Source organism: Delphinus delphis, chromosome 7 (assembly GCF_949987515.2).
Source record: "Delphinus delphis chromosome 7, mDelDel1.2, whole genome shotgun sequence".
Lineage (NCBI taxonomy): Eukaryota > Metazoa > Chordata > Mammalia > Artiodactyla > Delphinidae > Delphinus > Delphinus delphis.
This window is the reverse complement of record NC_082689.1, coordinates 60875949-60901482: the sequence shown is the minus strand read 5'-3', so window position 1 is coordinate 60901482 and position 25534 is coordinate 60875949. Positions and strand designations below refer to the sequence as shown.

The following is a 25534-nucleotide window of genomic DNA, read 5'->3' as shown; positions in this document are numbered from 1 at the left end:
ATATACTAATTGATCAAGGAAAAGATGACCAGTTCCTTTCAGATGGACAGTTACTACCTGAAAACTTCATAGCTGCCTGTACAGAAAAGAAAATCCCTGTTGTTTTCAGATTGCAAGAGGGTTATGATCATAGCTACTACTTCATTGCAAAGTAGCTTCATTGCATAGCTACTACTTTATTACCAGTCACATCAGATATCATGCAAAATATGTGAATTCCTGAAAAACTTCAGATAAGAGAATCTCTTCAGGATTACAAAATTGTAATAAACAGAATTGCAAGGAAAAAAGATTTTAAAACATTGGATTTCTTAATGCTAAAAATGCTTTATTCTGTAGTTGATTCACCCTTTGGATAAATATAACAAAGCTGAAAAAAAAGTCATTTGCAATACCATATGATATCACATATGTGGAAATCTAAAATATGACACAAATGAATCTATCTATGAAACAGAAACAGACTCACAGACATAGAGAACAGACCTGTGGTTGCCAAGCAGGAGGGGAGGTGGGGGAGGGATTGACTGGGAGTTTGGGATTAGCAGATGCAAACTATTATATATAGAATGGATAAACAACAAGTTCCTACCGTATAGCACAGAGAACTATATTCAATATCCTGAGATAAACCATAATGGAAAAGAATATGAAACAGAATGTATACGTATTTATAACTGAATCACTCTGCTATACAGCAGAAATTAATACAACAATGTAAATCAACTATACTTCAGTTTTTAAAAAGTCATTTGCACATCATTTTATCTTTATCAGGAGTTCTAGTTCTATGTGTTCAAAATAATGGGGAAATACTGAAAAATAAAAAAGTATTAGGTTTATAGTAAATAATTTGAAGATTCTTCCTTACAGTATCCATTGTCACTACTGGCCTTCTCAATCTTCTTTAAAACATGGGATTACAAAGAAACCAGCTATACTGAAGAGTTATCAAAATTTTAAAAAAGAACAATTTGTGGTACAATGGTATATGTGCTTCATTCTTGTTGCATTACAAGATCTAGCTGCAGGCTTAATAACTGTTGTTACTCTGAAGAGGTGCTGAGCACAAATGGAAAGTTGAGATACCTGCAACAGCTCTCCATGGGACATGAGAATATCAGTGATTTTATTGGTGACAAAATCACAGCCACTGCGAATAGTAGTGGAGCTTGTCTGCATTCATAATTATAGAAATTGCTAAATTTCAGTTACAAAGTTAATGAAAATAGAGGTGCAGTTTTTCTCCCATTCAGGTTTTATCCATAGACATCCGGTTAAGAACCCCAGACTAGTCTGAAGCCGTCCTGTCACAGATCAGCAAACTGCCTCCCAGTTTTGGGCCCATGTAAATTGTCTGATTACACAGCAGATTGAAATCCTGGAACAATGTATGTTCACTTATTCCAAACTGCTTCGTGTTGACTGGAATCTCAAGGCTCTAGGCTTGGAGCAACATATAAATGACAGAAGCCATGCTAAATTTATTTTGGTACAAAAGTAAAATTTGGACTTATATCATTTGGGTTTTCTCTTTAAAAAAGAGCTTTACCTGCTACCAGAAATTATAATCAAGGTTTCGCAAGATTTTTGAGGTCTAAGAATGTTTGAGGTCTGTCTAAGCTGTTTGCAGATAAAATTTGTTTAGTGAAATATTTGGCCAATTAAGAAAGCCTCTCTGGTCTGCTTTCAGAGTTCTTTTTTGGACACGATCCCTTCATACTTTAATAAAATCCTGACATCTGTGAGCCAAAATTCTGGAAATATATTTCTGAGACACTCCGTCTGTGAACACCCTTTAAAAAAAATGCATCAGTGACAGAGAAGACTGTAATTAGAGCACTTATTCCTATTATTACACAGCCAAACAAGGAAGCATCCCATAAAAGTTCTCCAAAAGTAAACAATGTTTTTGGCTACTCGTTAATAATAGTATAACCCAGTTCTTCACGTACTATAAAGTCCCATCCAAATAGTCCAATATGCTTGTAAAATTTGATTTATGTGGAAGAAAGCTTGGTTACAAGAAAAGTGTTCCAGAGCATTCTTTCCTTTGCTAATTCTCTGACTTGATTTTAGGCTCTCTATTCTAACCTTGTCAGTCTGTCAGTCAGTCCAGGAGTGTGTTTTGTTTTTGTTTTTGTTTTTGGTACGCGGGCCTCTCACTGTTGTGGCCTCTCCAGTTGCGGAGCACAGGCTCCGGACGCGCAGGCTCAGCGCCCATGGCTCATGGGCCCAGCCGCTCCGCGGCATGTGGGATCTTCCCAGACCGGGGCACGAACCCGTGTCCCCTGCATCGGCAGGCAGACTCTCAACCACTGCGCCACCAGGGAAGCCCCCCACTTAATTTTTGAAATCGCTTCCATCATCATCCCATTTGAGTTTGGAGAAACAGGAAGCACTTAGGAAAGAGATTCGTATCTCTTCCTAATCACCTTGCATCTCTCTAATCATCTGGCAAGATAAAATTACAATGGCCCTATCTCCTCAGCCCAGACATTAGGAGTGGCATTTAGCTCAGGCATTCATCCAGACAGAAGAGAAATAGGATAAATTCCTCAATTCCCCAATTTTCATCTACCACCTTTATTCCATAGGTTAGCAGGAAATAACCAGGTGAAGAAGAAAGGAAAGGGGCTTGATCCCACCTAGGTTCTCTTTATTCTAGAGCACTCCTCCCCATGCAAATTTATAAAGCCAAGGTTAGAACATAAACTCCTTCAGGGTGAGGATTTGGTCTTATTTGTTGCTGTTCTTCCAAGGTCTGTGTTCTAAAAATGTGCTGGGATTTGTTTTGAGCAGGTGTAGTAGGACACACAGACACAAAAATGACTGCCACGAAGGAAGAAGTTATTTTCTTGTATTCACAGTGCCCTAGGAGCAAGAGGCACAGCGCGCCATACAGGGCCACACAGGGCCACACAGGGAAGCACCACAGCAAGATGAGCAGGCAGAGAAGGGAACTGCGGTCAGTTTTTGTTGTGGTTTTCAAGGGAAAGAATGGGCGAAGCAAGACAAGCAGGTGGAACAAACTTACCGTTGGATAGTTTGAATAATGTCGGCGGGCTCTGCTTGTAGGGGTGTCCTCAGTTGGCTGGCACCTGGCCCTGTAGTGATGGGGCAGGGGATGGTGTCCCTAGTCTGGTAAAGTCTGGAAGAGAGTTACTTCCTGCCTCTTCTCACACTGGGGCTCCTCAGGCTGTGCCAAATACAGATGAAATCTTTCCTTGCTGCCCTCTTAGGGCGGCTGGACTCTGGGACCTTCAGGTGAGGGAAGTGGTAGAGGCGGGTTCCACCGCCAGAGCGGGGGGCCAATCTCCTCAGCAGTTCCCTCGGAGGAGAAACACCTCAGCAAAGCAGACATTTGGTTTTTGCCCTGAAGACAACACAGGAGGAAAGAATATTCCTCCCATTAACGTGGATTTGTGTTCTTTTCAAAACTGTAACCCTTGTTTTCTTTCCCTAAGGAGCCTTTGAGCACTGCCTGGGCTTGGATTACAGCATGAGTCCCGGCGTGAGCTGTGAGTCACTTTATCTTAGTCATCTGAGAGCGCTTTCTGATCCCCAAATCTCTGGTCTAGTAGAAGAGAAAAGAGGAAGATGTGTGAGCTCACTTCTCCTGCTTGTGATTTTTTTCTTGCTTCATATATTCCTCCTTTCATAGTATGTCCTAAGAAGGCACAGACAAGGCTGGGGAAACAGTAGTATTAGGCAAGAGTATTTTTCCACTTGTCTCTGTCACGGTCCTGCAGGAAACAGCTGGTTTGCACAAAGTCTTTCATTCAAGAGCGTTTAATAAGGGGACTATTTACAGGGGTGCAAACAGACTCTTCTGTCTGTTTGGGTTACGAACCCCACAAGGAATGGTGAGGACCAAGGACAAGTACGAGCCGGCAGCCGATACCACGCGCAGGCCTGTAGAAGGGAGTGCGCATGGTGTTACTGGTCCCAGGGGGAGCTGTAGCTGGGGAAGAGGGGACACTAAAAAGTCCCCATGTGTTCCTCCAAAAGAGGAACACAACCACTGTAAAATCCATGGTCTGGCAGGGCTTCCCTGGTGGCGCAGTGGTTGAGAGTCCGCCTGCTGATGCAGGGGACACGGGTTCGTGCTCCGGTCCGGGAAAATCCCACATGCCGCGGAGGGGCCGGGCCCGTGAGCCACGGCCGCTGAGCCTGCACGTCTGGAGCCTGTGCTCCGCAACGGGAGAGGCCACAACAGTGAGAGGCCCGCGTACCGCAAAAAAACAAAACAAAACAAAAACCATGGTCTGGCAAGGGGGCATGGTGGGATAAATAGATCGATGACTCCTCTTTCTTCCTGCTCTCTGACCTTCCAGCACCACCCATTGACCAAAGTCAATTGGAAGCCAGAGGACTAGAGTCTGTCAGGGCACAGGGCAAGACCAAGAAGGGTGGAGAGTGGAGGGGCAAACAGAGTAACCAACACACAGTCAACATTTGAATATTTAAAAAATGGTCCACTTACTCCAGACAGCAAACACTAAGTACAACTTATTAGACTTTACATTAGAATACTGGACTTCTGTACGTGCCAAAGAAATGCAACACTGCCTCGTGGAAGATCAGCAGATAAATGGCAAACAGGGCCCCTGGTTCCTGATCTCTTGATGAGTGGGGTTTAGATTTTCTCTCCCTGGCCCTTCACAACTCTCCTCACTCTGCATTTTGTGTCTGTCAGGGACAATAAAAATCTGTGCCAATACATACATGTTTCTAGAATCATAGGTTTTTCGGAAGGCTATCTTGTTCAATGCCCTACCCCATCCCCACACATCAGGCAGCCCTTTGATAGCATTGATGTAAAAAGTACTTGAGTAAAGTAACTTTGTAAACTTTACAAAGTACTTCACAAAGTATCTGAGTAAGTACTTTGGTGGCAAATTATTTACCACCCCCTGAGGGAAACTTATATAACAAATCTGTTTTTAAAAGTTGTTAATACCAAGCCACAACAAACTTTATTAAAAAGTTTCCTCTTTCAAGTGACAAGTTTTATCAAAGTTAGGTCCTTAAAGGACAACTTAAAAGTTGAAATTTTTCTCAGTTTAGCTGGTAACTTCAGGATGATTCAACATCATCCATACTATTTGGCCATGTTTTCATTCTCCTGAGATGTTTTGTTAAATGGAGTCTGGAATCCCACAGATTCTTCTTTGCTGCTGCTGCAGAGTAAAATCAACTCGAGAGTGGAGTGAAGGTGTTGGGCTAAGGGGGTGAAGAAGTTACCTGGGGACAAGAACTAGATACTTTTAGGGAGAAGAATAGGGACACAATGATATTGTTGTTAAAGAATTACTAGTTAAAGGTCGAAGAGGAAGAGAAACAGCATAAAATTAAACAGGGAATCTTTGTAGCACTCAGGAACCCAAAAGGTCTGAAAAAATAAAACTGGAAGATTCAGTGATAGTGTCTGTTTATTCCTATGGATCTATTCTCACCCTTCTCCACTCTGCTGTGTCCTGGAGGCTGACCTATATGGGCTACATCATCTTCCCTCTGGGTTTCAGATTAGCTTCAGCCATTTGGGACCAGGCAGGAGATTGGAGGGGAAGAGAGTAAGGCTGGAATATTCATGCTGCCTCCCATTCTTCCTCCCTGTGGGGTCCCTGCCGGCTGACTGCATCCCTCAAACTCAAGGCCATAGCCTCAGTCAGCCTGCCCTTTTTACACTGTTCTCTCTCTCTCTCTCTCTTTCTCTCTCTCTCTCTCTCTCTGTCTCTCTTTCTCTCTCTGGATTTCAGTAACCCTCTCCCATTCAGGCCTGGGCACTGCAAAACCCTTGTGGTTTCCCACACCCTGCCCACAACTTTGTAAGTAGCCCTGTTCGTTATAAAATTGCCCAACTGGAATGAGCCATCTGTTTCCTGCCAGCACCCTGACTGACACACTCAGTCCCATTCTTCTCCCAATATTTACTGAGTAGCTACTATATTTCAAGGAAGAATAAAATGATAAATTAGACAGTTACTAATCTCAAGGAGGCTGTCTGGGGAGTGGAGACAGCCACGGGAACAGATGGTTATATCACATCTTGATAAGTGATGCAGAGAGGCATTGGATGGGGAGGTGGGTAGAAGTGTAAAATAGGGGCATAGGCAGACTCAGGGAAGGTTTCTTGGTGGAGATGGGGTTGGACAGTTTTAGAGGCAGGGACATGGGTAGGGAGTGGTGAGGAGTTGGGAGAGAAGCCATGGACATCAGGGCCAGACCGTAGAAAGCCTTATACTGTGGGTAGGGGTCCTTCTTTTCCACTTGTTTACTCTCTTTCTTTTTCTCCCTTTCTTTTTACCAACAAGGGAAAAATAGTGACATCAGTGAAGTCTGCAGCCCCTTACTCTTAGACCTCAATCTTGCCCCACTACCAGTGCTTGACACTCCTACTTCCTTGCCTAAAACCTGTCTTTTCCATTGAAAATCACTCCCATACATCTCCTGCATATTCTAAGGCCTTTCAAAATGGCAGGATGATAATTTGGTAAACTAGTCCTTGGAGGTGAGCTACAGGAGAGAGCTAGAAGTGAACGTTCCCAAGTGCATTCTAGGAGCCCTAACAGCCAGAGCCCCATTTTCTTTAACAGCAGTTGATAACACTGACACTTTTCTTGTCCAATGGAGACGGGTAAACTTAATGTTGGAAAGAAGGCAGGGAGTGAGTGAGCTTCACTCCACCAAGGTGGGGCTTTAGTTCAAATAGGTTTGAGCAGGTGGCACTTTTAAGATCCATTTTTATCACATACGGACAAGTCCAGGGTCCAGGAGGTATCTGCCTTCTCTCTCTTAGGTGCACACTGCCAGTAGTTTCCTTGCTAGGTAAGGCCAGGTCCACACAGTCCCACAGTTGCCTCCTTGGCATCAAAGACAGCCAGTCCTCTAGAACTGCGGCTCATGAGGCTTCGTTAGTCAAAATCACACACACAAAGCCACCCAAAGGACCCCTCTCTTCTGTTAACCGAGAGTGCGCACCACTGCCTCCCCTCATATAAGGAAAGAGACACGGGAAGAGCTAAAAGAAAGTGGTGGGTATGGAACCCCAGCACTCTCGCTCTCAACAAGTAACCGGATCGGTTATTCGAGCTCTCCGCAAGCACGGACGCCGGGCCAGGGTCAGCCACCCCGCAGCGAGAGCTCTGGGCGGCCACTAGAGCCCGAGGGTGGGGCTAGTCTCTGAGCACCGGCCAGCTGCCCGCCCCCTGGAGGCCCCGCCTCCCAGACAGGCATGCGAGAAAGCCCCTCCCCCGGGCGCTCCTAGAAGTCGACGCCGCGTCCCGCTGCTGTGCCAGTACCTAGAGGCCTCCGCCGCCGCTTCGCGGAGTTCCTGTGGCTACCACTGCGCGGAGTATGGGGCGCTGATGGCCATGGAGGGCTACAGGGGCTTCCTGGGGCTGCTGGTGTCGGCGCTGCTCGTCGGCTTCCTGTCTGTGATCTTCACCCTCATTTGGGTCCTCCACTACCGGGAGGGGCTCGGCTGGGACGGGACCGCGCTCGAGTTTAACTGGCACCCTGTACTCGTGGTCACCGGCTTCGTCTTCATCCAGGGCATCGGTACTGGCACCTCCTGGGAGGAGGCGGGGAGGCAGGGGCCGGGAGTTCCCGACCGAGTTCCAACCGAGTGGGGTTGGGCGAGGGAGGGGGTGAGGGAGCAGCGCGCGGCGGCCCGGGAGCGGAGTCGGCGGGGCGCGGCGCTGGAGGGAGGTGGGCGGGCTCCGAGGCCCGGGGGCCGCGGGCCGGGCCGACTTGGGCGAGCGCTGGGGCGGAGCGCGCGGGGCCGGGGTTCGCGGTGAGACGCGTGGCGGGGTCGGCTGGGCACTGACGCGACGCGGAGGGCTGGCTGGGCGCGCTAGCCCGGCTTGGTTAGTAACTCTTTGCTGCGAGTGGTTGCGACGCGACACCAGACGACACCAAACGCGGGAGCGTGGTGCGGCCCGGCAGCCCACGAGCCCCCGAAAATCGCCCCCTGTGGACCGAGCCTGCGCCATCACAGGCGCGGAGATCTCTTTAGGAGACGCCTTTCGTTGAACTTGCTTCAAGGCTGCGGGTTAGGAGAGGAAGGCAACGGGGGCGGGGGGGTGGCAGTGGGAATGGAGGGGCGAGAATTTGCTGCTTCTTATCTCATCCTCAGCCCTGAGCGAAGGGGCCCGTCAGCGGGTAGCCGGGGTGAGTGAAGGAAGCATCAGCTCTGGTTTCACTCCTAGAGCGTTAAACGCAGTCGAGCCGAGAAGCTGCCAAGACTCTGAAGGGTGTTTCGCTGCCCTGCCTGGTTATTGGACAGTCTGGAGCCCGACTTGTTTTTGTGGCTGCTGCCCAGAGAAAGTTCCCCTGCGGGGCTTCCTGTTGGGCGCTAGCCCGGAATGCGGGACCAGAGATGCCCGAGGGGGCCTCGCGGCTGCTGGGCTGGGAGAGATGCTTCTGCTTGGAACATCTTTGGGGTTTGCTGCCTCGGCCTGCAGCCTCTGGGATGAGGCTGGCACGGAGGGAGCGCTCAGCGGATGGCAGTGTTTGTTCTTGTTTTTGAGATATAATTGATATATTAGTTTCCATCACCTCACGTAGTTACAATTTTTTCCCCCCTTGGGATGAGAACTTTTAAGATCTAGTCTCTTTAGCAATGTTCAAATCTACAGTATAGTATTATTAACTGCCGCCATCATTCTGTGCATTACATCCCCAGAACTTATAACTGGAAGGTTGTACCTTTTGACCACCTTCACCCATTTCCCCCCTTACCTCCTCTCTCCGTCAGTGTCCGGTTTTGTTGTCTTTGTCTAGTGCTGCTCACAATGTCCTGACAGCTTCCTTTCCTTCAGCTGCTGTTGAGCTGGAGGAACCTCTAGCGAGTGGTGCAAGCGCCATTTGTTTGTAACCACTTTCCAAAAAGTGAAGTCAAGGCCTTGGCAGAGAAAGTATTTAGAACAAGGCAGAAAGTAGCGGACTGGAGTTATGTCGTAGAAAGTAATGGAGAGGAGTGGAAAGGACTTGGGAAGGAGGTGTCCACCAGCCGAAACCTCTAGCCTTGCCTCTGAGCAAGCTGCCTTTTCTCCACCAGTATTTAACTTTCCACAAACAAAGAAGAGAACAAAAAAGCGCCCACCTCCTTTCTAAAGAAAAGATTTTTGTTTCCATTTAAAACGTGGGCAGCAGCCTTGGCCAGTGTGGCTGGTGTGGCTGGCATCCTCCCACTCTGGGAGGTACTGGAAGCTGTTGCCAAGGCCCAGCTGTGGTTCTGAGGCTTCCCTGGTGTGAGATGGCACCCGGGTGTGAGTACCACTGGCTGGCTAAGTTATTCGTTGCGTATTTTGCCGCTAAACTAAAATGAGAAAAACACACTCAAGTTCCAAAGTCGCTGTTGGCAGAAGCACTCTTTCCTTTGTGGTGCAGCCCTTAAGTTTGGCCGGAGCTGTCAACACCTTTTGTTTGCTCACAGCAGTAGGAACAGTCTCTTCATCTCTTCAAACCAACTCCTCAGAGCAGCTTCTAATACTAAGAAACTTTCCGGAGGGGCTAGAATATCTCCTTACCATGGAGGGTAAGGGAAACACAGGTGATAATACTTGTTTCTTGACTTCTAAAGAGGAGACGCTCTAACATTTACTTAGTGCACTAAGTGCACTATTTCACAGATATATAAGGGTAAACTGGGCTTCCCTGGCGGGGCAGTGGTTGAGAGTCCGCCTGCCGATGCAGGGGACACGGGTTCGTGCCCCGGTCCGGGAAGATCCCACATGCCGCGGAGCAGCTGGGCCCGTGAGCCATGGACGCTGGGCCTGCGCGTCCGGAGCCTGTGCTCCGCACAACGGGAAAGGCCACAGCAGTGAGAGGCCCGCGTACCACAACAAAAAAAAAAAAAAAAAAAGAGTAAACTGAGGCACAGAGCAGGTGCTACTTCTGTGTAGCACTACTACACAGAAGTAGTGTGTTTTCAGGGGCTTTATTTTCAAGGTTCATTTCTCTGCTTTTATGGCAATACGCTTATTTTCTGTAAGATATTCTGTTTGAGAAGCAAAAAGCTTCATGTAAAATACACTTTGAAACTTTTCCTTCATGTTAGAGTCCATTACAGTTTTCCTAAAATAATTTATAATTTGTCTAAACCTTGGACTTTTCTTAATCTGTTTATATTCACTTTGGAGCAAAAATATGTACATGGATATTTTGGAAATTTTCATCTGCTGCTTTTATTTAAGCTTAACTCCTATATTTGTATTAGTTTTGGAATGTTTGTCCTGTCAACATTACCCATCCTGTTTACTATTTGGATTCTAGATATGAAAAGCACTTTAATCAGATAACACACTTATTTTTAAAATTTATTTTATTGAAGTATAGTTGATTTACAATGTTGTGTTAATTTCTGCTGTACAGCAAAGTGATTCAGGAATACATGTGTACATTCTTCTTCATATTCTTTTCTATTATGGTTTATCACAGGATATCGAATATAGTTCACAGTAGGACCTTGTTGTTTATTCTATATGTAATAGTTTGCGTCTGCTAACCCCAAACTCCCAATCCGTCCCTCTCCCACCTCCCCTCCCCCTTGGCAACCACAAGTCTGTTCTCTATGTAGGTGACACATTTAATTGACATGCACGTAAGCTTTCTCATACATACAGGCACATGCATAGCACTCATGAGTTCTTGCAAGTCTTGGCCCACCTGCATGTCCTCACATCCAGCAGTAGGAAGCCTCCAGTAGAAGGACTAGGAATAAATAGTTGACTTCATAGGCCGGGGGAAACACACATGTTACAGACCAGCCATGTTATAAAAGCTTTTTTACTGTGTATAATTGCTTCAGGGAGCAAATTTTTAGGCTATGTTATTTCAGATCTCTAATAGTGAACGTGATGTAATTGAGCTCTGTGATACACAAATGTTCAGCGATGAGGAGGGAAGGCCAAAGTACAGTTTTTACTCTAAGCATAAAATGCTTTACAAATGCAAACAGTAAATGATATTTAAAACTATGTGAGAATAAATATGTGTCCTTTGAAACACCTTTAAGAAGTAAGCTCTGAAGAAAGCAAGGGTAACATAGAAGTTACAAAATAAATATCTATGTGTCTTTTGGAAAATATATGTGTTCTAAAATAAAGTGTAAGAGACTACAGGATAGTTAAAACTGAAATAAAATTTTAAACTAGTAGGAAATCCAGCAAACATGAATGAGGAAGTTTCAAAGAGAACTTTTAGAAGAGCTTTGTGCTTCTCTGAAGGGACTGTTTCCCATGAAATAAGTATACTGCCAGGAAATCAGAGAAACAAAACTTGAAAAGGCCACAGAAAAGACTGAAACAAATAAATGCTCTCAAAGTGGCTGTTGATCTTTTAAAAGGTTCAGCAAGGTGGAATGTGTTCTTTAGTAAAAGGTAGAAAATTCAAGTATATAAATTTAGTGAAAAGAAGCCTCAGCAATTATATACGCCTTACTTTTCCACGTGTAGAACTCTTTTGACTGTATAAACTGAAGGAAGAGAAATTCAATAGTATAATGATCTCAGGTTGGTTTTGTGAGAGAATATAACTTCATTTAAGTCACATTTAAAAGAATAACAAAAAGAAATTAAGGGTAGTTCTTAAAAGGCAAATGGGATATCCTATTAATGTATCTAAAAGTGACCAAATTCGAAGACCACTTAAATATATTTGGAAAGGCTCTTGGGGTAAAACCTGGCAAAGAATAGAATGGAGAAAGTGCTCCAAATACCTACTCCAAAACCAGCCTTTGGGACACCATAGATAATTAAACCTGTCATTCATAAAGAAATGGGGGTTTTTAAAAGCATAAAGACACAATTCAAGACAACCAGACAACCCCAAGCACATTTCAAGACACAATTCAAGACAACCACAAGCACATTTTTTTTGTTATAAATAAATACATGCAGATCTCTTTGTAATACATCTAATAAAAATGTTTTAGACATGATTATTTTGCTCACTATTGCATCCCCAGCATCTAGAATAACACCTGGAACTGGCACAAAGTACGCCAGTAAATAGTTGTTGAATGAATGAGTGATTATTTCAGTACCATCGCCAATTGTTAGTAACAAAATGCAATTTTACAGCCACTCATTTGTGGTGATAATAGTAGCATCCAAAGAAAAAGTGCCCTCCCTTCCCCTCAGTGATTCTGCTGTTTACAGCCCGTTTGGAAGCACTGCTTTAGTCAGCCTCAGGGGAGAATGGGCATCATGTTATATTGGAAGCGCATCTCTACTCTAAAGGCCTCAAGCTCATTAGAATGTTACTGCCTCATTAGAATTGCCTACCACCTGTGCCTTCTCACTCCATCAATTCTCCCCTTTTCCTTGTGCATCAAGTTTCTCCCCCATTGGGTTATTTTCAGTGTGTTACAATTTCTGTCATCTTTTTAAAAAGATTAATTAATTAATTTATTTTTGGCTGCGTTGGGTCTTCGTTGCTGCGCACGGGCTTTCTCTAGTTGTGGTGAGCAGGGGCCACTCCTCGTTGCAGTGCATGGGATTTTCATTGTGGTGGCTTCTCTTCTTGCAGAGCACGGGCTCTAGGTGTGTAGGCTTCAGTAGTTGAGGCATGTGGGCTCAGTAGTTGTGGCTCATGGGCCCTAGAGCACAGACTCAGTAGCTGTGACACACAAGCTTAGTTGTGTATCTCTTGCAAATACTCTATGGACCTGGTTTTCTTATTCCTGAAAAAGATATATAGTGAGTTGAACAGTGGCTCCCAAAAGATATGTTCAAGTCCTAATCTCAATGACCTGTGAATAGGGCCTTAGCGTCTTTGCCGATGTAATTAAGGATCTCAAGATGAGATCAGCCTGGATTCAGGATGGGCCCTAAGTCCAATAACTGGTGTCCTTATAAGAGAAAAGAGAAGGAGATTTGAGGCACAGACACACAGAGGGGAGGCCATGTGAAGATGGAGGCAGAGATTGGAGTGATCTGTCTACAAGTCAAGGAATACCAAGTATTGTTGGCAGCTACCAGAATCGAGGAGAGAGGTATGGGATGGATTCTCGCTCAGAGCCTCCTGAAGGAACCAGTCTTGCCAATACCTTGATTTTAGACTTCTGGTCTCCAGAATTGTGAGAGAATACATTTCTGTTGTTTTAAGTCACTCAGTTTTGGGTACTTTGTTATGGTAGCCCTAGGAAACCAATACAGGATATAACAGTTAACCACTGCTCTCTGGGAAGCCCAAAGTATGGTATTTTCATAAGGTTTTTACAGACTTTTTGTTGTTCTTCCCAGTCCGGACACAGTTTACCAATCAGAGGCCAATTTTATTATAAGCAGTGTTGCGCAATAACATTGGTGAGAAACCTCTCTGTTTACTAGCGCATATGACCAAAGGTCAGATCCTCGTGCAGCAGGGTATAGGTAGAGAATCGGAGATTGCCTACTCCTGGCAAAATAGGAACCTCTTAGCTCCAGCAGATTGTGGCTATCTGGGGATGCCCACAGTGACCAGAGTTTCTCATTATCCAGGAGAATCTAGATTTTAAAAAACTGGTTCAGTCTAAAAGTAAACAAGCCACAAAACCAAAATATAACCCCCAAATCATGCTGATCAAACAAAACACATCTGTGGACCAAATCCAGTATATATCTTCCAGTGACTTCTAGAGTTTTCTATCTTGACTTGGTGGGGTTTTAAACTTTTCCCTTAAAGAGTAGAACAATCTTCCCTTTTAAGAAAGATAAACCAGAAATATTTGTTATAACTGTTTTTCTTCCTATAGAAACTTTCTTAAAAGATCAAAACAGGCTTTGAAATGACTGCAGACTTCAGCTGTACTTTTCTTTTAATTAATTAATTAATTATTTTTGGCTGTGTTGGGTCTTCGTTGCTGGGCATGGGCTTTCTCTAGTTGCGGTGAGCAGTGGCTACTCTTCGCTGCGGTGCTTCTCTTGTTGTGGAGCATGGGCTCTAGGTGCGTGGGCTTCAGTAGTTGTGGCATGTGGGCTCAGTAGTTGTGGCTCGCAGGCTCAGTAGTTGTGGTACACAGGCTTCGTTGCTCTGCAGCATGTGGGATCTTCCCGGACCAGGGCTTGAACCTGTGTCCCCTGCATTGGCAGGCGGATTCTTAACCACTGCTCCACCAGGGAAGTCCCAGCTGTACTTTTCTAAGTCTGTTCATTCATTTATTCATTCGATTTCTTCATATATTATCCTATTTATTTAATTAGCATTTATTAAGTGCATTTATTAAGCACTTACTGTATGCCAGACAGTGTAAAATAAATGAGTTAAGATGTAGCCCTGTCTACAAGTTGTTCTCATTTGATTTGTTAGAGGCAAGTTATGGTTTTCTTTTAGAAAACCTAAGCCCTAAATATTTAGAGCTGTCTAGGACTTGAAGTTCAACTCCTAATTTTAGAGATCAAATGCCTAACCAGGGTTAGACCACCAATGATATCAGAGCCAATACTAGTTCTAATGTCATAATATTGATATGAGGCATAAGAAAATATAGCTGGTGTTTCTGGGTATTTGTAAACATCTAGCCAATTAATTGAATTTTTCTCTTTTCATACACTATTTTGTACCAAGTAGGTGCCTTTGTGAGGGTTTTAGTCACTTCAAAGAGATGCTTCTAGTGCCAAGTTGCTAAAATAAATCTTCCAAATCATCCAGATCACTTCTTTCATTTGGATTCTCCAAAGGTTTTCAGTTTCATGGTATTCATGCTGTGAGACAGTCTGAGAGCACAGGCATGTTTCAGAGCTCAGATTCTCTTTGGTAGCCACTGCAGGAATCTTTTCAAGAAGTGTATTTAAAGAGGATTCTCTGCTTTTACATTTAAACTTGAGGTCCTTTGGACTGTGTCAGGTGAATTCTTAGGTGCACAGGGAAATAAGTTGTAAATCTTGATAATTGTGCTCAGAACATACTACCAAGGAGGTCAAAGTAATACGTTATTCAGAGTGTTAAGAAAAGTGTAATGGGCACACCATATTTAAGTAGAATTTATAAGTGTCTTAAAATTCCAGTGTACTTCAGTCTCAATAACTTACTCTTATTTTATTTTGGGGTTCACTTAAAGCTTACCTAAAGCTATTAGGTGGGGCCGAGTGCAGAATACTTTTTACTTATTTGAAAGGACCATTTTTTAAAATATAAATTTATTTTTATTTATTTTTGGCTGCGTTGGGTCTTCGTAGCTGCGCGCAGGCTTTCTCTAGTTGCTGCAAGTGGGGGGCTCCTCTTCATTGCAGTGCGCGAGCTTCTATTGTGGTGGCTTCTCTTGTTGAGTAACACAGGCTCTAGGCGCGTGGGCTTCAGTTGTTGTGGTGCATGGGCTCAGTAGTTGTGGCATGCAGGCTCAGTAGTTGTGGCTCACAGGCTCTAGAGCGCAGGCTCAGTAATTGTGGCACACGTGCTTAGTTGCTCTGTGACATGTGGGATCTTCCCGGATCAGGGCTCGAACCCGTGTCCCCTGCATTGGCAGGAGGGATCTTAACCACTGCGCCACCAGGGAAGCCCAACTGTTTGGTTTTATATGAACTAACACTGGGGTCAGCAGTTGAGGTTTTGATTTGTGCGTTTTTATTTGTTTGTTTGTTTGTTTGTTTTGGTACGTGGGCCTCTCACTGTTGTGGCGTCTCCCGTTGCGGAGCACAGGCTCCGGACGCGCAGGCTCAGCGGCCATGGCTCATGGGCCCAGCCGCTCCGCGGCATGTAGGGATCTTCCCGAACCGGGGCACGAACCTGTGTCCCCTGCATTGGCAGGCGGACTCTCAACCACTGCGCCACCAGGGAAGCCCAATTTGTGCGTTTTAAAAGAGGATCTGCTCATTTTCTGGGAAATATTAAATTACTGTACTTTATCAAGATTTGTATATTCAACACATATTTACTGAATTCCTACTATGTGCTAGGCTCTGTGCTAAATGCTGGGATCTGACAGTGAACAAGACTGACGTACTCCTACCTTTGTAAATCACAAGATTTAAACACAGAAGAACTGGAGTCAAATTGTTTCCTATGTCTGGGGACATTTCTCTCCCTCCAAGTGCCCTTCTCCCCACATTCACTTTGACAAATTCTAAATTTGCATTGCCTGCTATGAGACAAATTTGTATATGTGGATAGTTTTGTAATGGTATATGGATAGAAAGCTGGTGTCAAACCAGAGATTACATCTTGGAGAATATATATTTCACATATTCCTGAGTTGATTATGCTGCTAGGAACTGAGAAAATTTCTAAATAATTCAATTCAATTCAAGTTACTTCATTTTTCCCTTCATTGTTGAAAGAATAATTGTACACAGGTATTGATTTCTTTTCCCCTTCCTTCCTTCCTTCCTTCCTTCCTTCCTTCCTTCCTTCCTCCCTCCCTCCCTCCCTCCCTCCCTCCCTCCCTTCCTTCCTTTCTAAGTTTATCACAATAGCATGTTCCACCACCAATAATTTTTCTTTTAGAAAGATTTAAAATGTATTTTTCACATTATATGTGTTCACGTTTCCCTTCATTTTCTGGGCGAAAATGGTTTTGCCGACTAGGGCCTCTAACAGAAAAACCCTTGTTTCAGTCACAAGTAGCTGTTTGATAGCATTTTCCCTCTTCATGGGCTTATGAGACCTTTTTCTTCCTTCTCACTGAACCTCAGGAATGGTGTCTAGGTCAGTGCCAAGCCAAAGAAGCAAGAAATGTTTAAATTCCACTCTCCAAGGCAGTTTATACTACTGTTGAGAAGAGCTACTTGTTTAAGAAATGTGGTTGATTTGCTAAGGTTGCCCTTTCTCCTGAAGTCCACCGTATTTTGGTTACTTATGCATTTTAAAAAGCATGTAAACACCTTATGCAAATGCGGCATTTTGCAGTTATCCTCCATCTATCTAGAGAGCATTTTGAAACATAGTCAGCTACCCCACAGAACTTCTCTGTTGCCAGGATAGGTGCTGAAAACTCCATGCCTCACTTCTATGAGAGCCGCTGAGATTTCCACAAGCTGCCTACTTAGCAGTTGAGACTAATTGGCTATTGGGTTTGCAAGCTTACAGAAATATTGTTTTAACTTTAAAACTATTATGAACTCTTTCAACCATACAGAAAATAATATAACAGATCCCCATGTACTCATCTCCCAGATTTAACAGATGTTAAAATTTTTGCCATCATAAAAATTTATAAACTTAAATAGAACTTAAAACAGGTAGGAATAATAGATAATGCAGGCTGATGGAGGGGAGAGGCTGGAGGCAGGCACCCTAACCTGAGCAAGAAACTAAAAGAGGAGATAGAAAAATTCTACACTAGACCCAGGGACTAAAAGAGAAACGTTAACTGTCTGGGCCCGTTTGGATCAGAGGCAAGTACCTCTCCTGCTTCGAAAGTTCCTAGGGACTTTCTCTTATAGTAATAGGACAGTGTGTTTTGTTGATAACCCGCAAACTGTCAATAAAAGATTAAATTGTGTTCCACTCATGCTAGTGCTAGAGAAGGAAAGCTAGTGTGCAACCAATTTGAAGAACATTTGAGTAAATGTGAAAAGTTTAAAAGTCAAGTTTGGACACTCAAAGAGGGTAGACTTCAGTTTTTTGGAAAATTTGACACATTTCTCTGTGGTGCCCGTAGTATTGAGAAGAGTGAAAATTCTTCATTGGGAGCATAGTTGTCTATGAATTTTGGGCAACGTTTTTAAGGTACTTTTAATTGAAGAACCACATACATGCAGAAAAGTACCTAAATCATAAGTGACATGTTTTCATCACATGAACACACTCATGTACCCATCATGAAACAACATTCCAGGCACCCCAGAATCCCCTTGGTTACCCCTGTAACTCTCCTCAGTCATGATAACTATTCTTGATTTCTAACATCCGAGGTTAGTTTTGATTTTGGAAGTTTTTGATATAATATGACCCAGATTGGGGAGGAAAAGCTGTTGTGATTTATTGCTTATAATTTGCTATTTGAGCAAACATCCTGAGTATTTCCTTTCCGCATGTGGATGTTCAAGTTCCCTCATCTAAGATTCCTTCCCCTGGGGTGGTGCCTGGAGGATATAATGATGGTGACCACAATGATGATAACAACAGTGATATTAATTTAAAAACACTAAATGATATTGAGCAAACTACTTCACATCTCTGTGCCTCTGCTTCCTGCTCTGCATAATGGTAATAATAAACATACCTTCCTCACACAGTTGAGTCGAGGATTATAATGTAAACCTGTAAAGCACTTAGCATGGTGCCTACTACCTTGCAAGGCCTCAGGTGTTTGTGTGTGTGTGTGTGTGTAATAAATGAGACTAAACCAGGAGAAAGGGAAATGCGTTACTAGGTTTTTGGGTTTTTTTAATAAATTTATTTATTTTATTTATTTTTGGCTGTGTTGGGTCTTCGTTGCTGCGCGTGGGCTTTCTCTAGTTGTGGCAAGCAGGGGCTACTCTTTGTGGCGGTATGCGGGCTTCTCATTGCGGTGGCTTCTCTTGTTGCGGAGCACGGGCTTTAGGCGTGCGGGCTTCAGTAGTTGTGGCTCGCAGGCTTAGTATTTGTGGCTTGCGGGCTCTAGAGTGCAGGCTCAGTAGTTGTGGCGCACGGGCTTAGTTGTTCTGCGGCATGTGGGATCTTCCTGGACCAGGGCTCAAACGCGTGTCCCCGGCATTGGTAGGCAGATTCTTAACCACCGCACCACCAGGGAAGCCCCACGTTATTAGGTTTTAATATTTTGTAGATTTTTATTTTACTGCTGCCTGATCACAGATTGATTGCAAAAAACTCGATTGTGTAGATAAAAGGTTACTAAGTCTGTGGGTAAAGAGGCATTTGCTTTCCTTAAAAACGAAAGAATCATATAATTACGACAGTGAAATTTATTTTACTTCAACTTTTTGTTGAAGTTAGTAAATATTGGAAATAATCTATATGTCAATTGTATGTCAACATACAATTGATTATTACCTAGAAAATCCAATATGTATGAGAATATTGTACAGTCCTTAAATTCATGTTTTCAAGGATAATTTAATGATATGTGAAATGTTCATGATATAATTTTAAGTATAAAAATAATTTAAAATGCAAAAAACAAACCAAAACCAAAAAACCCATTAGATCATATAGGATGTGCCGCTGAGTCACCAGAGGAGGAAAAGCATGAGGAGGGGAAACCACAGTGTTAGAGTTGACATCAATTTGATTTCTGGACTTTGATCAGTCTGCAGAAAGTGCTTTACATTTATTTATTTAAATAATACTAGGGCTTCCCTGGTGGCGCAGTGGTTGAGAGTATGCCTGCTGATGCAGGGGACGCAGGTTCGTGCCCCGGTCCGGGAGGGTCCCACGTGCCGCGGAGCGGCTGGGCCCATGAGCCATGGCTGCTGGGCCTGCGCGTCCCGAGCCAGTGCTCCGCAACGGGAGAGGCCGCAGCAGTGAGAGGCCCGCGTACCGCAAAAACAAAAAACAAAAAACTTAAGGGTCATACACACAAAAATAAAACTACTGAAATTCGAAAAAGGTTAATGGATTATATTGACGTCAATTTCCTGGATGTAATACTATACTGTAGTTATGTAAGATGTTACCACTGAGGGAAACTGTGTGAAGAGTATATGGGATCTCTCTGTATTATTTGTTACAACTGTATATAAATCTACAGTATCTCAAAATAAGTTAAAAAAAAATACTAACGGAGCTGCATACATATTTTGAGCCCAGGGCTGTCCTAGGCTCTGGGGATACAAGGAGAAACAGCAAGACACATTTTTGCCTTCAAAGAGGATGAAGTAGGGATGAGAAGGGGCCTTGAACTAGCTTTTATTTTTAATTAATTAATTAATTAATTATTTTGGCCATGCGGCAGGGCTTACAGGATCTCAGTTCCCGGACCAGTGATTGAACCCAGGCCATGGCAGTGGACCTGCTGAGTCCTAACCACTGGACCACCAGGGAATTCCCTGAACTAGCTTTTAAAAGTGTACCTTTTGGGATTTCCCTGGTGGTCCAGTGGTTGGGACTCAGGCAGTTTCACTGTCAGGACCCAGGGTTCGATCCCTGGTCAAGGAACTAGGATCCCGCAAGCTGTGCGGCATGGCCAAAAAAACAAAGTGTACCTTTTAAGGTGTTGTGTTAAATGGTTTGAAAAAATTTGTTGAATATATAAATGATTGTCTACAAAGTTTCCATATCCTTAAGGAAATATAATCAATCATTTATAAGATAGACATATATGCACTAAAATTAGTACGTGGTAGTCCTTCAGAATTTGTATTACATAAAAGGAATACTGTCCTAATGGTGAGGCCTGTCAAGTGTTGGAATGGAACCAAATAATAGGAAGATTGACATCTTGTGCTGAAAGCTCTAAAGAGGCTGAATTCACATCTATCTTTGTAGGTTTTTTGTGTTTCTGCCTGAAAATGGACAAGATAATCTTACATTTTTATGATCCAATTAAGTTTCATATATTCAAATTATAAATGTCTTTGAAGGGAAAAGGCAGCAGCAGTGTCTGCTTCTTCTTTTCTGGAATTAAGAAATATACATGATTCACTGCTGATATAATAGAATCCATTTTCCAAGGAAGTATTCTTTAAACATTTTCAATCCGCCATATATTTCCAGATATCTAAATTTTTCCTGACATGGACTGAAGGAGTGGAATGAGGGTGGGTTGGGGCAGGATATTGTCTTCAGAACAAAAATTAATTGCATGCTGGGTGAGGTGGGTATATAACCTATTGCTTAAGCCAGGACACTAAAAAAAAAGCTTTTTAAGTATCTTTTTGTTAAAGTTTAATCTACATGCAGAAAAGTATACATATAAATATATAGCTTAATGAATCTTCCCTCGGTGATTACTTATGTAACCAACACCTAGTTTGAAAATCAGATTATTAGCAGGAGCCCAGAAATCCCTCGTACATTCCTTTCCAGTTGCTATACCCCTTCCTCACAAGGGCAACCAATATCTTGCCTTTTCTTATTGCAGAGATGAGTGTTGCCTGTTGTTATACTTCATATCAATTGAATCATACAGTATATACTTGTTTATGTCTGGTTTCTTGGCATTGACATTATATGTTGGTCCATATCATTGGGTGAAGTTCTAGTTTTAGTTCATTCATCCTCTTTGCTGTATATTATTCCATGGTGTGAATATATCACAGTTTATTTATTCAATCTCTTAATGATGGACATTGGGAAGTTCCCAGGTTTTGGCTATAATGAATAGCGCTGTAATAATATTCTTATACTTGTCTTTTGGTGAACTTATGTACAAACTTCTTTGGGGCATATACTCAGGAGTAGAATTACTAGATCATAAGGTATGCATATATTTTGCTTAAGTAGCTGCTGCTAGTTTTCCAAAGTGTTTGTTCTCATTTAAACTCTTATCAGCAGAACATGAGCATTCTGATTGTTTCACAACCTCTCCAATACTCAGTGTTTTCCATATTTAGCCATTCAGATATGTGGTAGAGGTATTCTCATTTCTCTGTTGACCAATGAAGTTGATATCTTTATTATGTTTATTAGTCACTTGGATATACTCTTTTGTGAAATACTTAGATATACTCTTGGATATACTTTGTCTATTTAAATCTTTGCACATATTTTTCTATTGTTTAGTCTGTCTTTTTCTTGTCAAATTAAGACACTTATATGAAGAAACCAGATCATAAGATTAAGAATTTCATTTTGGACATGTTGAGTTTAAAATATTTGAGAGTCATCTATGTGGAGATGTCAAGAAGCCATTGGATTATGTGGGTGTGGAGTTCAGAAGACAGTTCTGGGCTGGAGATGAGAATTTTGGAGTCCCTACCATGCAGGTAGCATTTTAATGAAAGAGTGAATGAGATCACGCAGAGAGAGAGCAGAGAGAGGAAAAAAATCCTAGGACTGAGCCTGAGAGGCAGCAAGTTTCGTTCATAAGTTGGGAGTAAAGAAGATGCCAGCAAAGAGCCCAAGAAGGAACCACTGAGAGGCAGGGAAGAGGGGGGAAGCAGAAGCCATGAGAAAAGGGTTTCACAAAAGGGAGTGTTCACTGTGTCGAATTGTTCATCTTGTGTTGATTAAAAAAACAGCACCACTACATTCTGTCCACCTTTGTCTCTTTTTAGCCATCATCGTATACAGACTGCCATGGACCTGGAAATGCAGCAAGCTCCTGATGAAATCCATCCATGCAGGGTTAAACGCTGTTGCTGCCATTCTTGCAATTATTTCTCTGGTGGCTGTTTTTGATTTCCACAATGCCAGGAACATCCCCAATATGTATAGTCTGCACAGCTGGGTTGGACTGACAGCTGTCATTCTCTACATCTTACAGGTCAGTATCTCAGTGTTTCTTTTTAATTTTTTTAAAAAGTAATTAATTAATTAATTTTTGGCTGTGTTGGGTCTTTGTTTCTGTGAGGGCTTTCTCTAGTTGCGGCAAGGGGGGGCCACTCTTCATCGCGGTGCGCGGGCCTCTCACTATCGCGGCCTCTTTTGTTGCGGAGCACAGGCTCCAGACGCGCAGGCTCAGTAATTGTGGCTCACGGGCCTAGTTGCTCCGCGGCATGTGGGATCTTCCCAGACCAGGGCTCGAACCCATGTCCCCTGCATTGGCAGGCAGACTCTCAACCACTGCGCCACTAGGGAAGCCCTCTCAGTGTATTTCTAAACAAGATATAAAAAGTAAAACAATTCAGATACTTTCGATGTTTTCCATTCATTCATAGTTTCTTGGAAATCATCTCATTCCCACTAGTCACTGTTCCATTTGTTTCCATTATAAGTATTTCCCCCTGAGGGGGCACCAGAACTGCAGAATTCAGTTATGAGTTTGAATGTAAGGGTTTAAATATGGACATATGTATGTAGAGAAATTGCCATCTCATAATATCTAGGCTGCCATTGTTTGGACTTTAAATTCCATGTGCTGGATCAACTAGCATAGGCAAGAGCTATAGATTTCTTTCTCACGTTCTCTGTCACTTCTATTTTCTAGGTTTAACTTTAAGAGTAAAGAGGTGAATTTTTACGTCTTTGTTAGATTTTGAAGGCTCAGTGATTATTTTATTTTCATTTCATTTATTAAATGTCTTCATTTACTAAAAAACACATACTCTTTTTTAAGTATTTATTTATTTGGCTGTACCAGGTCTTTGTTGCCACATGCGGTCTCTTAGTTGTGGCATGGGGGATCTAGTTCCCTGACCAGGGATCGAACCCAGGCCCCCTGCATTGGGAGCACGAGTCTTAACCACTGGACCACCAGGGAAGTCCCCAAAAAACACATACACTTAAGAGCACTATATTTAAATGTAAGTTAATGGAGTGAGATAGGAATTTGGCTGTTCTAGATCACAAAAGTAAAGGTTAATTTTTAATGTTTTTGGTGTTAACCATTTTGTTGAAAAATCTTTGCCAATTTTTTTGACAAACTATGTCAATTCACTTCCCTTGCTTAGTACATATATCCAACTCCTGATTGGGACATCATTGTGAACTTACTTTTCTGTGGATATAGGAGAAGAAACTGGAGTGAGTTCATAAAACCTCAAGGCATATTTTAGAATATATGAATGTATGACCTCTTTCAAAAAGGATCTCTTAGCAGACATGTATTTGTCATTTTTCTGCTTCTTAAAGTAAGGTTTTTAAAGCCTTAAGCCTTTTTGAATTTTAAGTAAGTAAAAGTTGATATCTATATGGACACTATTAATAATTTAAGTTTGCATTAGCATGCCTGGAGGTAAGGATTGGCGGATTGAAAGGTGCCAGACAGAAGGGGAGCATAGGGAGAACCCTGTATCAAACATGATCTTACTGATCAAGAAGGAACAAGGAGAATATCTCAAATTGGGTGGCTGAGCCTAGCCCAGATCTCCTGCCCTCAAAGTTGATTTTCCCTCAGTGTTCTCATCTGGGAGACAGCGTCCTCCTCTGCTGCCAGCTGGTGGACCCTCTCCCTTCAGAGAGTAGGATGGCAAGAGCAGGGGCCATTGAGATGCTGCCAGTTGCTTTGGGGACCCCCTTGGTCTACTAGCATCTCTTCAGGACTTTCCTAGCTTTCTGTTCTGCTTTCAGCGGTTTGTTCCCCTCCCTTTGCCTCACCTCCTTTGTGCCACACCAGAATGCAGGATATTAGAGCCAGAGCGCAGTGTGAGGCATTCTGCTTACCTCACGTAGTCCTTCAAGTGAGACAGTCTTTACAGATGCTGAGGACGCACAGGTTACACAGCAGGAGGCAGAGCTGGGACTCAGGCGCTGGTCTTTCCAATCCTGAGCTCTCCCCACATGGTCCTGCTGTTTCCACAACATGCCCACCATCACTCAGCCCATGTTTGATCATCCTCAGTGGACGGCCATATTTCTGAGGAACAGAATGGAGACTACCCAAAACTTTATGTAGCTTGCCTGTGAGAGGGTTTATGGTTCTGAGTACAGTAGTTAAAATGCCTTTAGTGCGTTAGTTATATGCCAAGGCATTCTCTGAACATCTGGAAAGATATGCATCAGAATGTTAACAGAAATGATCTCTAGGTGGCTGGATTCCAGTTGATTATTTTTCTTTTCACTTTTTGTATCTTCTAAATACACATGCATTTCTGTATAACAATAAAAGCTTTTAAAGCTAAAAAAAAAAGTTTCCTATACTAGATATACCTTTTAATCTGGAATTTCTAAAAACCAATTTATACTGTGCTCTATATCTTAATATATAAGATTAAGAAATATCTAGGAATTAGCAAAAAAGAATATTTATTGGAAAATATATGGGTGTTAGATAAAATGGTTCTCAGAGGAATATAGGCTTAAATGCCTTTATTTATTGAAAGAAAAACTTAAAATATGTAAATGGAGTATTCACTTAAGAAACTGAAGTTCAATTATATCTCGATAAAACCAGGAGAAAAAAAAAGAAACTAAAAGAGAACAGCAAAATATACAAGGAAAAGTAAACACCAAAAAAAAAAAAAAAAATCCGTGAACAGTTGTATTAGTTTTCTATTGTTGCCATAACAATTTACCACAAACGTAGTGGCTTAAAACAACCCAAATATATTACCTCACAGTTTCTCTACATCAGAAGTCCAGATTGGCTTGGCTGGTTTCTCTGCTCAGGGTCTCACAAGGTCAAAATCAAGGTGTTAGCTGGCCTGGGCTCTTATGGAAAGACTCTGGGGTAGAATCACCTCCCAAGCTAATTTAGGTTGTTGGCAAAAGCTAGTTCCTTGCGGTTGTAAGACTGAGGTCCCCATACTCTCACTGACTGTGGGCTGAGGGTTGTCCTTAGCTCCTCTCTCTGTTCCTTGCACATGGCCCCCTCTGTCTCACTGGCTTGGAATCTCTCTGACTTCTCCTTCTTTCTCCTCTTCATCTCTTCTTCCTCCAGCCAAAGTTCTCTGTTTTTGAAAGGGTTCATGTAATTAGATTGGGCTGCCCAGATAATCCAGGGTTTTCTCCCAATTGGAAAATCCATAACCTTAATTACATCAGCGAGGCATCTTTTGCCATGTAACATAACGTATTCATAGCTTGCAGGGATTAAGTTGTGGACATCTTTGGGAGGTGGCATGAT

General features: G+C 42.8%; 1 protein-coding gene across 2 annotated transcripts in view; it reads left to right on the top strand.

The window, feature by feature from the left end:
- The first annotated feature begins 7298 nt into the window (after nucleotides 1-7298).
- Nucleotides 7299-25534, top strand: part of CYBRD1 (cytochrome b reductase 1) — a 34907-nt gene continuing 16671 nt past the window's right edge. The window contains exons 1-2 of one of the 2 annotated variants that reach the window (XM_060016597.1): nucleotides 7299-7563; nucleotides 22086-22294. In XM_060016597.1, the coding sequence (XP_059872580.1) occupies nucleotides 7371-7563; nucleotides 22086-22294 (402 nt within the window). In that variant the 5' untranslated portion in view covers nucleotides 7299-7370. The remainder of the gene's footprint in view (nucleotides 7564-22085; nucleotides 22295-25534) is intronic. The other variant, XM_060016598.2, reaches the window with a different exon arrangement.